The sequence below is a fragment of the Schistocerca americana genome, chromosome 2, assembly GCF_021461395.2.
Source record: "Schistocerca americana isolate TAMUIC-IGC-003095 chromosome 2, iqSchAmer2.1, whole genome shotgun sequence".
NCBI lineage: Eukaryota > Metazoa > Arthropoda > Insecta > Orthoptera > Acrididae > Schistocerca > Schistocerca americana.
The window spans coordinates 451,015,621-451,031,191 of NC_060120.1; the positions used below are offsets into that span (position 1 = coordinate 451,015,621).

General features: G+C 44.1%; 1 protein-coding gene across 1 annotated transcript in view; it reads right to left on the reverse strand.

Moving 5' to 3' along the window:
* LOC124590083 (odorant receptor Or2-like) overlaps window positions 1-15,571 on the reverse strand; it is a 100,872-nt gene that overhangs the window by 34,169 nt on the left and 51,132 nt on the right. Inside the window, exons 6-7 of the mRNA XM_047131621.1 lie at window positions 10,787-10,886; window positions 6,914-7,018 (exon numbers count right to left, since the gene is read on the reverse strand). Coding sequence (XP_046987577.1) covers window positions 6,914-7,018; window positions 10,787-10,886 — 205 coding nt within the window. The remainder of the gene's footprint in view (window positions 1-6,913; window positions 7,019-10,786; window positions 10,887-15,571) is intronic.

Below are 15,571 nucleotides of genomic sequence, written 5' to 3' on the forward strand. Positions count from 1 at the left end.
TTTTTATCATATGTAAATAGCTGATGAGTGTATTTTGTTTCTCTCTTTCTCTCTCTCTCTCTCTCTCTCTCAATCTTTCTCTTTCTCGCTCTCTCTCTCTCTCTCTCTCTCTCTCTCTCTCTTATTATTATTATTATTATTAATTTTTTGTTCGAAGCCACCCGTTATTTTCGTTATTACTCTTACCGCTACATGACTGATAAGTAGAAACATTAACTAATAGCAAATGAAGTGGAATAAATGTTTAGTTCGAATATAACAACAGCTTCATGCAGGAAGATTACTTATTTCAGGAAATTTATGGTAATTGCGGGTTCAAGCATAAAAAAGACTTCCCAAAGATACATATTGGCAACGTAACTTGCAGGAAAACATCAATGATCTCATCGAATCCCGTATGATGCATGTGCAAAACAGTGTCGATCATTTGCGGTGACTACTTATCACTTGATGGAACAGTATAAATACACGACCGAGTCACGTTAATTTGACCACCACCTATGTTTGACGTCAGTGTGTAATAGCCACTCACAGACAGTAGGTGGTAGCACTAGCATTGGAGGATAGACAGCCAGCCGTTGTGGCCGAGTGGTTCTAGGCGCTACAGTCTGGAATCGGGCGAACGCTACGGTCGCAGGTTCGAATCCTGCCTCGGGCATGGATGTGTGTCATGTCTTAGGTTAGTTAGGTTTAAGTAGTTCTAAGTTCTAGGGGACGGATGACCTCAGATGTTAAGTCCCATAGTGCTCAGAGCCATTTGAACCATTTGGAGGATAGACGGGGTGAGTCACCGAAGAGAATGATTCCAGGCATTGAAACGAAGTTTTTAGCAAATTATAGTACGCTAAGGGGCATCTAGTTTGGTACGTAATAAAGTATCTTAACTGTCGTATGTGTCGAGATATTGAAGCAGATGTGATTTTTTAAACAGAATGGTATACTTTTTTAAAGGCATCCGAAAGCGCTTGAAAAGACAGGTACAGTGATGTAATGCTTGATGATGTTCAGGTTGAAACTCTTCACAAAAGAATCCGAGAAATGACAATCAAGGTGACCAGAGTCAGCTACTGCGATATAAAGACCGCCAAACAGAGCTCTCGCGGGAGGCTACATCTTTATATGCAGCAATACAGGCATACGAAGATAAGAATTCATATGCTATACCACACTGATACAGGGTCCGTTACGATTTTTGTGTAGTAAGTACGGCAAGTGCTAGCTGCTGTTGTATTAGACGGGGCTTAGGAAAACTATTTCAAATGTATGTACATTTCCAGCTTTTTCCTCAGCAAACTTTTCATTTAAACTCTTACCGTTATTATTTGTCAAAGCCAAAACCGAAACGTCGGTCACCCATATTTCATAAAGATAGAAACCCTTTTTCAACAGAAAAAGGGAAGTGCTGTAATAGGCTCCTTACCTTTGAAAAAAAAAAAAAAAAAAAAAAAAAGCTAACCTGTCTTTGCTTGGAGACAAATGTGTCTATAAATGCCGCTCAAAATCGTAATTACATTGAATACACTTTAAATAAAGTAAACAGTTTATTCAGAATGACTGACGACATATCACCCACAAAATAAATGTTTTTCTTAATGAAACGTAGTTTTATGCTTTACTTAAGTATGTGCTCAAATTGTTAACCATGGACCGAAAATACATTTGAAATGGACGTTCGAGAGATACGTGCCCCTTAGCGTACTACCATTTGACGCAAACCGCGTTTCGATATCTGGAATCATTCACGAAATAAAATGGATGTTAGGTTTCGTGTGACTCACCCTGTATAAAGCCGGTCGGCGGAACGTGGAATCGTAGTGATTTATCTGACGTCCAAAAGGGCAAGATCATTGGCTTTCGGGTCAAGAGTACAAGCATTTCCGAAACTGCTAGGTTCGTCAACCGTTCGCGTGCCGCCGTGGTTAAAGTATACCGCGCATGGCAAAATGAAGCCATCCAAAACCTGATCCAGGCAACTGTGGTGCACCACGGGCCAGAGATGAGAGAGGTGAACGACGGCAGCAGAGATGTGTGCGGGCGAGTAGACGAGCTACTGTCGGCCCTGATGAAGCAAGGGACCACCAACAGTGTCTCCTCAACGGCTGTTCAGCGAACATTGCTGCGTATGGGCCTCCGCAGCCGGCGCCTGTTTCACGCACACATACTGACTTGTTTATTGCGACGAAGGCTTGGATTTGCACGCCAATACCACAACGGGACGTCCACTGGGTGGTAACGGGTGGCTTTTTCAGAATAATCACGTTTTATGCTCCATGGGACAGAGACCGTTGGCGTGACGGCCCTCCAACAATCATCGTAAGGGTCCAGGCAGGAGGAGGGAGCGTCATGGTCTGGGGAATGTCTTCAAGGCATGGGTAATGTCGTAATTCTGGAAGGCTAGCTGGGTCAAGATAAGTACGCATCTTTCCTCGGGGACCATGCCCACCCTTACAAGGAGTTTGTTTTTGCTCAGTACGATGGCATCTACCAGCAGGACGGACAATGCAACGTGTCACAGAGTTCACAGTATACGTGCGTGATTCGAAAAGCGCAACGATGAGTTTACCATACTCCCATGATCACCAAACTCCCAGGATTTAATCCCAGTCGAGAATCTGTGGGACCACCTCGATCGGGCTGTACACGCCATGGATCCTCAACAGAGAAAGCTAGCGCAGTTGGTCACTGCACTGGAATCAGCATGGCCCCACATCCTTGTCGACACCCTCCAGAACCTCGTTGACTCTCTTGCTGCACGTCTGGCAGCGGTATGCGCTGCAAAAGGTGGTTATTAAGGCTTTTGACAGATGGTCACATTAATGAGACCGTTTTTGAACAATTCCACTGCTACAAAAACTGTCCTTTATCTATCATAATCACATAGGACCCGCATCAGCGCTAGAAGGACGAGGGCTAAAAGACTGATAACAAGGAACCATTTTTGTGTAACACCTGCAATTAAAGAGGAAGGGTCTACTAAACAATATTTTAAAACATTTAGACACATGACATGCTGTCCGTTCTAAGCGAATAATAGAAGAATGAGGCATCTGTTCTTTTGTAATGCTGCATGTTGTAACGCAGCAAATTATTACGAGTTGTCACTTTGCATTGAAAACGTAGCTTGCCGTGGAGCCGGGAAGAGAGCAGATTTTCGTTCTCACGCTAGCACAGCTGACGCTGACCACTGGGCCGAGCGAACCGCGTACTTCTTTAGGCCGGTATTACACTATCAAATTTCTTTGTCCAATATCTTTGTCCAATATCTTTGTCAAAGATATTTGATGGTTTAATAGGAAACTTTGTCAAATGTCGTCCAATATTTGATCAAATCTAGGGCCTCGCCGTAGATTTGATCAAAGAAGTCGCTTGTCTTCTGTTCACTGCAATGTGACACGTTACCACATGGAGCGCTAGCGTCGCTGGATTCTGTCGTCTATAGTGTTTTTATAAACATTGCCAGTAAATACAATTGGTGTGTGCCGACAACTACAAAATTAATAGAGATTTATGAAGCTGATGAGGCGCTTTACAACGTGAGGCACGCTGAATACAAAAATAGATTACGAAGATTGGAGACCTGACGTAACCTAACCTAACCTAACCCTCTCCTGTAGCAAGGAATCGGAGTGTTACAGTGAGTCCGTCTTCTGCAGATGTAGCAGTTCTTAAGTGAATATTGTTCTTTGGGATATGAGGATATACTTCATTGAGCACATACAGAAATATATGCTCATCCATTCTTAAGTAATTGATATACGACTTGACGTCCGCCACTATAAGCTCACGTAACAAGTTTTATTGAATGATTTTATCGTGTCGTCGTAAAACCCACGGCCTCACCCAGGTATGTTTCCTTTTTTTTCCCCCCGCTTCTCTTCCGCACGTGCACACAGTGCAATTGTGGTACATGCAACTGCTGCGGTAACAAGTTGTTGTTGTCAGCCATCTTGAACTTTGACGAAAAATATGATGACAGTGTAATACCCCTTTTAGCGCTATGTCAAAGATCTTTGTCAAATATATTTGACGGAATATTTGATCACGTCTTTGATCAAATCTTTGACAAAGAAATTTGATAGTGTAATACCGGCCTTAACAATACGTTACACATACTCTTTATGAATCTGAAGAAGTACTATTAAATATCAATCCATCTTTTTCATACTTAGTGTAGCAAATTCCATGGATAACACAACCATTCTTTTAAAATTTCGAACCAGTAACTTTAATTCTTTCCGAGATATAAATTTTACGTAAAACACATAATAACTGCGCTGGCATTATGAAACTGAGTTAGAGACTGTAATTTATTCATCTATAGCATCAATTGAAACTACAATCAGGCGGATAGCTTGATATAATCTAATTTTCTGGAGTTTTCTTTAATTTCATTGCCACACATTTCGGACGTAATTAAAAGTACTTTGGAAATTATTATCTCATGGTGTTTTCGGTTGTGTGAGTGTTTTGGGGAGACTGAGAGAGTTAATGGAGGACATATGTAAAGTAGAATGTGATATTGCATTAAAACTATGTAAATGTATGCGTGAGAAAGTTGCTGTGCAATAGGCGAATTTGTGACGTATGTGTGTGTGAAATTGAGTTTGTGAAAGGCGACCAGAAGGGGCGTGAAGTATTAAATGTATTAATAATTTCTTTTGTGGAGAGGAATCGTATTTTGTTTCCATTAAATTTTATTTAGTTTCGGAATTACGAGATTTCTATCTAAATTACTTGTGCCAATGTGATTGGCGAGTATAGAAGTGCTCGAGATGATCTATTGGCTGCTTAACATACTGGCCAATACGAATTGAGCATTTCCCGCGCGTTTGAGTAGGGCTTTGCTATGAGTCGAGATAGTCGCTCGGGAGCTGTTTTCTGGTAAGCACCTATGTTAAGCCGTGCTGGTCAAATGAAGAAATTCGCGCGTTTGATCGGTTCTCGTGTCGTTGACGAAAAGCGACTACAGTATTGAGTATTTTGTGAAAGCTTGAGCTGTGTGCGTGATTTCGTTTAGGAGACATTTAATGTCGTACATAACTCCGCGTGGCGAGTTTCGTCCAGTTTACGAGACATTATGGCGGGCACTTTTTTACAGGAAGCCTACTGAACGACTGAATATGCTAACTCGCAAGTAGTCGTGGGTCAGCGACTGTTTACGACGTTCAAGATACCAGGTCGGACTAAATATCTTCTGGCTGCTTTCGAGTGTTAACTTGTAACAGAGACATTCAGTAACATTGAATAATTGATGAAGGGATATTAAATACGGACTTAATAGCCATTTTCCTTGTTTTAAAGACAATAAATCAGCTTAAAGGATATTTTGACATTTATTCAAACCATTCATTTAAGCATTAAAAAAAATGGTTCAAATGGTTCTGAGCACTATGGGACTCAACTGCTGTGGTCATAAGTCCACTAGAACTTAGAACTACTTAAACCTAACTAACCTAAGGACATCACACACATCCATGCCCGAGGCAGGATTCGAACCTGCGACCGTAGCGGTCGTGCGGTTCCAGACCGGAGCGCCTTTAACCGCTCGGCCACTCCGGCCGGCATTTAAGCATCCCGAACACTGTATAGTTTAAGCATTGTATTGTATTGTATTGTATTGTATGGAACTGGGGACCTAGAAACGACGGGGGGGCTTCGTCCCCGCCGTAGCCCTCAGTGGTTCACAACCCCACAACAGGCTACAGCAGTCCACCCACCCCACCGCCGCCCCGCACCGAACCCAGGGCTATTGTGCGGTTCGGCCCCAGTGGACCCCCGGGGAACGTCTCACAACAGATGAGTGTAACCCCCCAATGTGTGCGTGGTAGAGTAATGGTGGTGTACGCGTACGTGGAGAAAGTGTTTGCGTAGCAATCGCCGACGTAGTGTAACTCAGGCGGAATAAAGGTAACCGAGGCAGATGGAAAACCGCCTTAAAAACCATCCACAGACTGGCCGGGACGCCGGACCTCGACACTAATAAGCCGGGCTGATTCCTGCCGGAGACCGACGCTTTCCCGCCCGGAAAGCACTGCGTTAGACCGCACGTTTATAGTTTAAGTAACTTTCAGCTACTGTACATGGACTAGAGTTATGCGGCCTTTGCACGGTAGGCATTTAGTCGAATTTTCGTCAGCGCTGATTTTGTCGGCTAAAGCAACATCTATCATCGTAGAGAGAAGGGGCGGACAGCCTGAAACCTATCCAAGTATGTGGAATGTGGAAATCGCTTAAAGGTTAGTGAGAGTCGAAACCGCCCCGCCGCGATGTCATACAGAAGTTCGTTTAGAAATCTGTGTGTTGCCTCTACCTATCACCCGAAAGACGAGTAAACTAGCTGGTAACATTTAAGATCTTCTTTATATCCTACACAAATTACTCTAGAAGTGACTGGTTACGGTTTCTTACACTAATTTTAATGGTGCAGGGACGATGATTCATACATACATTGTGGACAAAATATATATATTCCTCTGCTACTCAACGACGATATTAATTCACATGGTTGTTATCGGGAACACGCGGTGACGTTACAGTAAACAAGTGCAGTGGTGACTAAGGAAAGCGCGTCGCACTGTCAATGCTTTCAGGTCAGTTGTGCTTATACTATCAGTCCCGACTAAGCGCTAACTCACGGTAAGCCGACTGCAGCGCTCTAATACCGAAGAGCAGTAATATTGTGGGCGACTCATATATTATAAAGTTCTAACACTCCGTCCTACTGCGTGCGATATCAAAGCAAACTGGAAGCTTGTGTTTCGGTACGTGTGCCATATCGTCTAATTCTCGCATTGTTTGGAGTAGTTAGAAGGCGTTGGGAAAGTCATTGCTGCCATTAGTTCAGAGAAACAGAATACAGAGATATATGCGATTGCGAAGAAGCTGCCAGAGCATGCTGCAGCGTTGCACGCACCTCTGAGATGACGTCATCGCAGTACTTGCAGTAGATGAGCAGCTCCGAGGCGCCGGTCAGCATGTAGATGACGACCCGCGCCAGCAGCGGGCTGCCCACGGGGATCTGCGGCACAGCGCATTCTGCACGTGACAAAGGTTACTGGCACCAACAGTATCTACTGGCTACTGGTGGCCGTATATGAAAATAAACACTGATCAGCCACAGCGTTACATTAGGGTGACGAAACTCATGGCATACATCCTAATATTGTGTGGGACCTCCTTTTGCCCTGCGTAGTGCAGTAGCTCTACGTGGCATGATCTCAGCAACTTGTTAGAAGCACTTTGTAGAAATACTGAGCCATGCTGCCTATATAGCCGCCCATAACTGCGAAGGTCTTGCCGCTGCAGGATTTTATGCATGAAATAACCTGTCGATTATGTCCCATAAAGGTTCGGTGAGATTTACGTCTGGCGATCTGGGCAGCCAAAAAATTACCTCCAATTGTCCAGAACGGTCAACCAATCGAGTCACCCATAAAAATTCCATCGTTGTTTCGAAACATAAAAATCCACGAGAGGCTGCAAATGGTCTCCAAGAAGCCGAACATAACCGTTTCCAGTCAATGATAAGTTTAGCTGGATGAGAGCACCGTCCATTCCATGTAATCTCAGCCCACGCCATTGTGTCATATGTCAGTGTGTCTAAGGCGCTCGGCCTGACCCGTCTCCGACGATTGCCTGGTTGAAGGCATATGCGGCACTCATCGGTGAAGGGAACGTAATGCCAATCCTGAGCGGTCCATTCGGCATGTTGTAGGGCCCATCTGTACCGCGCTGCATGGTGTCGTGGTTGCAACAATGAACCTCGCCATGCACGTCAGGAGTGAAGTTGTGCATCATGCAGTCTATTGCGACGTCCTGTGGCTGCACGAAAAGCATTATTCAACATGGTGGCGCTGCTATCAGGGTTCCTCCGAGCCACAATCCACTGCAGCGGTCATCCACTGCAGTAGTAGCTCTTTGGCGGCCTGAGCGAGGCATGTCATCGACAGTTCCTGTCTCTCTGTATCTCCTCCATGTCCGAACAACATTGCTTTGGTTCACTCCGAGATGCCTGGACACTTCCCTTGTTGAGAGCCCTTCCTGGCACTAAGTAACAGTACGAACGCGATCGAACCGCGGTATTGACGGTCTAGGCATGGTTGAACTACAGACCACACGAGCTGTGTACGTCCTTCCTGGTGGAATGACGGGAAGTGATCGTCTGTCGGACCCCCTCCGTCTAATGCGCGTTGCTCATGCATGGTTGTTTACATCGTTGGGCGGGTTTAGTGACATCTCTGAACAGTCAAAGGGACTGTGTATGTGATACAATAGATACAACATCCACAGTCAACGTCTATCTACAGGAGTTCTGGAAAAGCAAAACTCTTTTTAATATGTGTACCTTGGTTTGGCGTTGTTATTGGTTGTAAAGCTGTGTGCGCGTTCTTAATGATGGCTGTAGCCTTTCTCATGAAGAATATAATCCATCATGGGGATATGATCCTCGTATGATGAGCCAACTTTGCACAATAGCCACGATTATTATCGTTATTAACAAGAAGAACCAGGAACTCACAAGTTTTTTGTACACTACCCGCTACTGGATGCATTTGTACCTAGATTGAAAATTAATGCAGTATATTCCCCTGGACGGAAGGCAGTATATTCCTCTGGACGCAAAGTTAACATCTAGTATGCCACCATGGAGTGATATTAGCAGTATTATATTGTGTATGGTCCACGTTAATCACTGTCAGTTAACATTAATTGTATTAATTGTAGCCTATTAATTCTCAAGTTTTGAATGTTTGCCCGTTACAGATTTTTGTATGTCTTCCTAAAACAGCGAATTAATGGTAGCAGGAGAAAAAATTAAGAGAAAAGTAGGCCAGTTTGCTCCGATATACACTCTGCAGGACCCTCCAACTAGCTCCGGATTTTGACGATTTAAGTTTCCAGTTCGACATAATTTACTACGAATCCCCCAGAAGGACATCCAACAACCCTATCAATCAACGCCAAGTCGAATAACTGCTTGTACAAGGGTCAGAGGTCAACCAATGCGTTATTGACTTGCTTAGTTCCTGAAGCTAATCATTCAGTTTTTCTGAAAGTGGAATCATTCGTTTGTCTGAACATGGTCATTACATTTAGAGATTTCCGTCCTATTCAGATAGTACCTTAGTGGGACGGCGTCTTTTTTAATTTTTTTGTCTTATAGTGTATTTAGCCGATATAAGATCTTTACAGAAAAGTTCACGATCTCTAGTATGTGGAGAATTTAGAAGTACGTAGTGTATCAGAGAGCGACTTAGTCTGCAGGATTAGAGTGCAGATGCTCGAAGACGAGGTAAGACGTAATATTTCCTACAAAATACACGTTGTTTGCTGACCATGCCAATAAATTCAGATTTGGACCAGTATGGTCGTTCGTTCTTCTAACGATTCACGTTCGGAATACTGTTGCAGTACGTAACACTTCGCTGACCACGGTATAGTCGCTTGTGTTACGGATGTAGATACAGTTGCAGCTTTTGGAATGAAATTTTCACTCTACAGCGTAGTCTGCGCTGATATGAAACGTCCTGGCAGATTAAAACTGTGTGCCGGACCGAGACTCGAACTCGGGACGTTTGCCTTTCGCGGGCAAGTGCTCTACCACTGAGCTACCCAAGCACGACTCACGCCCCGTCCTCACAGCATTAATTCCGCCAGTACCTCGTCTCCTATCTTCCAAACTTCACAGAAGCTGTCCTGCGAACCTTGCAGAACTAGCACTCCTGGAAGAAAGGATATTGCGGAGACATGGCTTAGCCACAGCCTGGGGGATGTTTCTAGTGCACTTGCCCGCGAAAGGCAAAGGTCCCGAGTTCGAGTCTCGGTCCGGCACACAGTTTTAATCTGCCAGGGCGTTTCAGTTGCATCTTTTACTTAGACGTGTCTGTTCAGTACAGTCTTTCGGCTCCAGGTTGTGAGGCTGCGGTCGATGCATGAAACTATTCCGTAAGGTTTTATCATCTTCTATGGGAACATCCTCAGAGATGAAGCATTGCGAATTGGGTAGAAAGCTAGAGGGAGCCCGAAGTTATAATAGAGTTAGGGGGTGAGAGAGCTGCACAGTACCTAAGGTGATGCCAGAAACGCCGACGGGTGACACATAATCGATCGCTAGAATTCTGTGGCAAAGTGAGCATGAATCTTTTATTTAATTCATTCCTTTTTTCCTGCTGTTAAAAATATTATATTTATAAATTTCTATTGCGTCTTCATACAAGCCAACGTGATAATCCGATGATCTCCACACTGCAAAGGGTGTTTTACCCGTCTGTCCAAAGTATTAGTTCTTCTTGTGATCGTCTAAGGCGATATTCCGAGACTCAAAAATCGTTTAAACTCTATGCTTTGCCCATACTTTTACAATGCTTTCAATAACTTTGTTTGTACAAAAGAGGAAAATTTTTCTTGTTCGCTGCTGTTTCTCTTCATAAGCAATCGCGAATGATTTTGCGTTAGGAACATAATCGTGTGCATTTGGCATCATGTTGAAGCTTCTACACAGCTGCTAATGTCTCATCTCTAAGGATATCACCTGCACATGGGGACTAAATGTCAGTGGATAGTTCAATTCATCGTTCACAGCCTCGGAGCCAGGAATTGTTAGCGAAAGTAAACACTGGCCATCAAAGCCGTCTTTATATTAGTAGGTCTCAAATTAATTGTCTCAAGACTTCATTTTCTTGTATAGATGGTAAGTGTATCGCGGTTTATGACAGTGGACACAACATGGGAGTCGCAGACCACAAGGTGGCTGCAGGATGTGGGCGGTTGACGGGTGGGGACTGACCTGCGTGGCGGTGAAGGCGGACATGCAGAGCAGGAACGTGCTGACCAGCAGCTGCAGCGTCAGCGCAGGGGCTGCCACCTCTTCCACGCTCTGCACGAACCTGCAACGTACACCGGGAATTTAAAAAAGAAAGAAAGAAAGAGCTATCATTGTCAGTGCAGGGCCTGCCGGTCTCAGCTAGTATCTCTTTCTTCACTCAAGGTCAATGTTCGATTAGCACATTATCTAGCGAGAAACCATAACAATAAAGAAATATGAGAGGCCTACTGTCAATAGGAGCTATACTACTCATATATTAAAAAAAGAGTTTTTGGATTGTTCAGCCAGCTAATTCGCCGCGCGGGGTAACCGCGCGGTCTTAGGCGTTTTGTATGGTTCGCCCCCCCCCCCCCCCCTCCCAAATGTTCAAATGTGTGTGAAATCTTATGTGACTTAACTGCTAAGGTCATCAGTCCCTAAGCTTACACACTACTTAACCTAAAGTATCCTAAGGACAAACACACACACCCATGTCCGAGGGAGGACTCGATCCTCCATCGGGACCAGCCGCACAGTCTCCCTCCCCGCCAGAGGGTCGAGTCCTCCTTCTGGCATGGCTTTGTGTGTTGTCCTTAATCACACTTAGTTTAAGTTAGATAAGTAGTATGTAAGCCTAGGGGCAGATGGCCTCAGCAGTTAGGTCAACTTGCCACCACCACCTAATTCCTTCTGTCAATGTGTGTTAGCAAGTAGTACATCGCACCTTCCATATAAAGACATTTATTCAAGACTCTGAGTGCCATCTGTTTTACCAACACCCCTTCGAGCAGACCTTACAACCCATGATCAGGTGGACCAGCTAGCTGGCTATGAAATTCCACTGCCAGGGCCTGAATATTTCCGAAGTAGCGCGGCGTATCCGCGCGGTGTAGGGCGTCTTGCGACAGTCTGCGCGTCTCCCCACATTGGTGGTTCGAGTCCTCCCTTGGGCATGGCTGTGTGTGTTAGCGTAAGGCAGTTTAAGTTGGATTAAGTAGTGCGTAAGCTTAGGGACCGATGACCTTAGCAGTTTGGTCCCAAATTTTTAGCAGAGCAGACCTCAATTCGCTACAGCCTTGAGTCGAATTACCTCATGCCTTGTCCTGCGCTGGGACACTAAGTCCCTGTATGACCAGAGGCAGGATCCGACCATAACCAATGCGGGTAAATCGCAGCCCAGACACACCAGTATGTTGACTTCGGCTGCTACCGACACCGAGATGTGTTCCACACCACCCAAAGGCCGACGTGGACCACCTAGCCTCGACTACTCCAGCCACCGCTTCCCCTAAATGCTGGTCTGTGGGCCGCTCCGAGACCTAGTGCTGCCACAACCTGAACTACAGTCATCCAGCTGGGTGCACCTCCAGGATGACACCAACCAACCCTCGGGGTCGTCCAGAAAAATAATTGTTTGGGAGTTTATTACCTTTTCTGATTACCTTGAATACGTGTGAGACATTCAGTTTCTACTGATACTTTGTTTTTCTCAGATCTATTGACATTTGAATAATTCCCCGTGGTATTAGGCCTCTTAAATGTGAGCTGCTCCAACTTAATAAACAGGTTCGAAATGTAACGGAACGATATAATTGATAACACAATGGTCATGTGCATTCTTCACTAGTCAACGAAACTTAAAGGATTCGAGTAGGCTGCATTGTTTATAGGAGGGTAATACAGAGTGTTGAACATTTTCCTAGTGTACCACAGAGCCATGCGGGTATGAGAAATGTTTACAGCAAAATTTCTGTTTGCTAGCGAAACCGCCGTGCGCGCAGGCAAAGGAACTCAGACTTACTCGACCAGACTATCACGGGCATACATATGTGTGTTGATGACAGCCCTAATTAAACAGGTATATCAATAATATCGCCAATGTCTGTGATATTAATTAAACTCTGAAGAGTATACTTTCCGTGGCAAGAATTGTGTACTTTTTTAGTACTCGTAATATTAACCAGTAGTGCCTCCTTATTGGATGAGTAGCATCATGTTGTTACAGTTCAGATGGGAGACGCTGTACTCTGTGTCTAATTCCACGGACAACGCTTGCACAGTTCCGGTGTCCTCTGGAAGAGTTATCGAGTTCTGGCTAATAGAAGATCGCGGTATTTCAGTATGTATCCTTTGAGAGATTCATTCACCTTTCATTCAGAATCAGGTCAATTCATTAATGAGATTCATGACAGTATTAACTTGAATGTGATACCTTCAGAGGCTTAGAGTTTTAATTCACAACTGAACACTTGAACATCGGATTGTCTTAAATCAAATGATGTACCTTATGATTAAAACTCTGTCTCAGTATATTTATTTCCTGCAACATATTCCCGGTGTCCGCCTCCGTTAAGGAATAGTCGCTTCGGCGGTACATATGCTAAAATTGGAACGATAGAGAGAAGAAACGTTCTTTTCCCAGAACACTGTTGAGTAAGATTAGAGAACCGGAATTTAAAGTTGATGGCAGAACGTTTCTATTGCATTTCGCGCAGGAACCACGAAGATAGAGAAATTAGGGCTCGTATGGAGGCATATAAAGAGTTGTTTTTCGCTCGCTGCGTTTGCGAGTGGAACAGGAAAGGAAATGACTAGTAATAGTTTAAGGTTTCTTTCGCCACACGACATACAATGGCTTGTGGAGTATGTATGTAGATGTAGATGAAGACGCAGATGTATATATAGAAGATCAGCATGGCCCCTGTACAAGGATGGCACTCGTGAAAGAAAAAAAAGAAAAGAAAAGAATTGAAAGGAAAAAGAAAGAATGAAGAGAGAGAGGGAAAGAAATACAACCAAGTCTATATATCTAAAGAAAGAAATTAAATTAAAATAAAAAAGAAAGAAAAAAGCAAGAAACAGAAGTGGTAAGCATGGCTGATTTGCCATGCAGATGACCTGAGTCTAATTGTTGGTAATGCCGAGAATTTTTGCTGTGGGAGGGCTGGAGAGGGTTCTCTTAATGTAGTGATGCCAACTGAGGAGCTAGTTGAGTGAGAAAATGGCGGCTCCAAGGGCTGTAAAGCCGACAGCGGCTGGGAAACGGTGTGCTGACCCTGTACCCCTCTACACCGCTACCGCATGACGTCATGTGGCAGATGATGACACGGTGGCCGGTTGGAATCTGGCGGCCCTCTAGGCCTGATCGTGGAGCTGCCTTTCCTGTGGTAATCATCCTGACATGAAAATTTGTGTCTCTTCGATGTATTTTTCGGTGTTCAGTATTGAGTCGGCGGCGACTAAAGACATGCACAGGATCTGCAGTAGCTTGGAGTTCGACGGCTCTTCCACCACCGCCCATACACTGTCGCGATCGACTTCCAGAGTCCCTGTCTGGATCGCGTGTTCTGATTGCGTGTTTGTGACGAGAGTGACACAGACGATGAACAGAGAACGTACTTGCGGTCCAGCTCGTCTACTACCCTTGTACTGCTGCCGTAATTTGGCCACTTTGATTTCACGCATGTTTTAAAAAGACGTACTTGCGAACTTAGGAACGAAACAACACTTCGTTTTTTCGAAATGTTTTATAGTAGCATTCTGCAGTTCACAGCAGTGATTTTACACTTACTGTCTTGTTAATCTGTTTCTCTAAATGTTGCAACTATGTATGTAATTTATCCAGTACAGTTGCTTCACAGTGTTCATAAGTACTCAATCCATTAGTTATACAGAACCCAAACTTGTCTCATAGACGAACACAAAGTATGTGAATTTAAATAAGCGCAAGTCACTAAGGGAGATATAAAACTTATCCAGGCAAAAGAATTCATGCATTATCTCCTCTAGTAGAAGCTGCAAATGAGATGTAAGATTTGCTAAAACTGTTTATATGACCTTCCTTGTGGAGTGCAGGAAACTACTTCTCAGAGACACTGACCATGGGGAAAAGCGAAATAATTAAATTGGAAGATTCTGAAACGTAGTTCTGGCGGCGTGCACTACGAATACCATGTACCGAGAGCATGATAAAGACAAGTTTCATAAAGAATAGCCGGCCAGTGTGGCCGAGCGGTTCTAGGCGCTACAGTTTGGAACCGTGCGACTGCTCCGGTCGCAGGTTCGAATCCTGCCTCGGGCATGGATGTGTGTGATGTCCTTAGGTTAGTTAGGCTTAAGTAGTTCTAAGTTCTAGGGGACTGATGACCTCAGATGTTAAATCCCATAGTGCTCAGAGCCATAAACAAAAAATGACAAAAGAACTAGTGTGCAAAGTGCAAATAAAAGAAAGCATTGATTATCTTCTGCGCCGCTCACAATGGTGTACCAATTTTGCTTAGAGGAAAGGCGAAGGAAGAAGAGCAGGAAGAGAAGATTCGGAGCCCAGTTTATGAATGTCATAAATGAAGGACGACTGTAATGCCAACTGAACACAGCCTTGCAGAGAAAGCATCTGGGAACCCATCATACTCCCCACCAACCTTATGGCTAAGGAGCTGTAATCCTACTCTAAAGAAGTATATTTAATGTACAAAATATTGTCGTTTCCGCGTATCCAGTTGTAGAATGACCTGCGTCCCGAGTAATTATGAGCTACTCGAGCGACCTTGACCCTAGCTAACACACTCATACCATAGGTTCTTCCAGCTAAGCTTTATACGCCCACTCTTCTCATTCGCCTGCGGCCCCAATTGTCTTTTAAAATATTAAACGCAACAATACTGAATAACTAAAAAATAATTCTTAGTTAAATAAACTCTTTCACTTATTTGTTGCAGCAGCAAACATTTTGATAAGTTTGAGGTCTTCGAAGGTAAACTGCTGTGC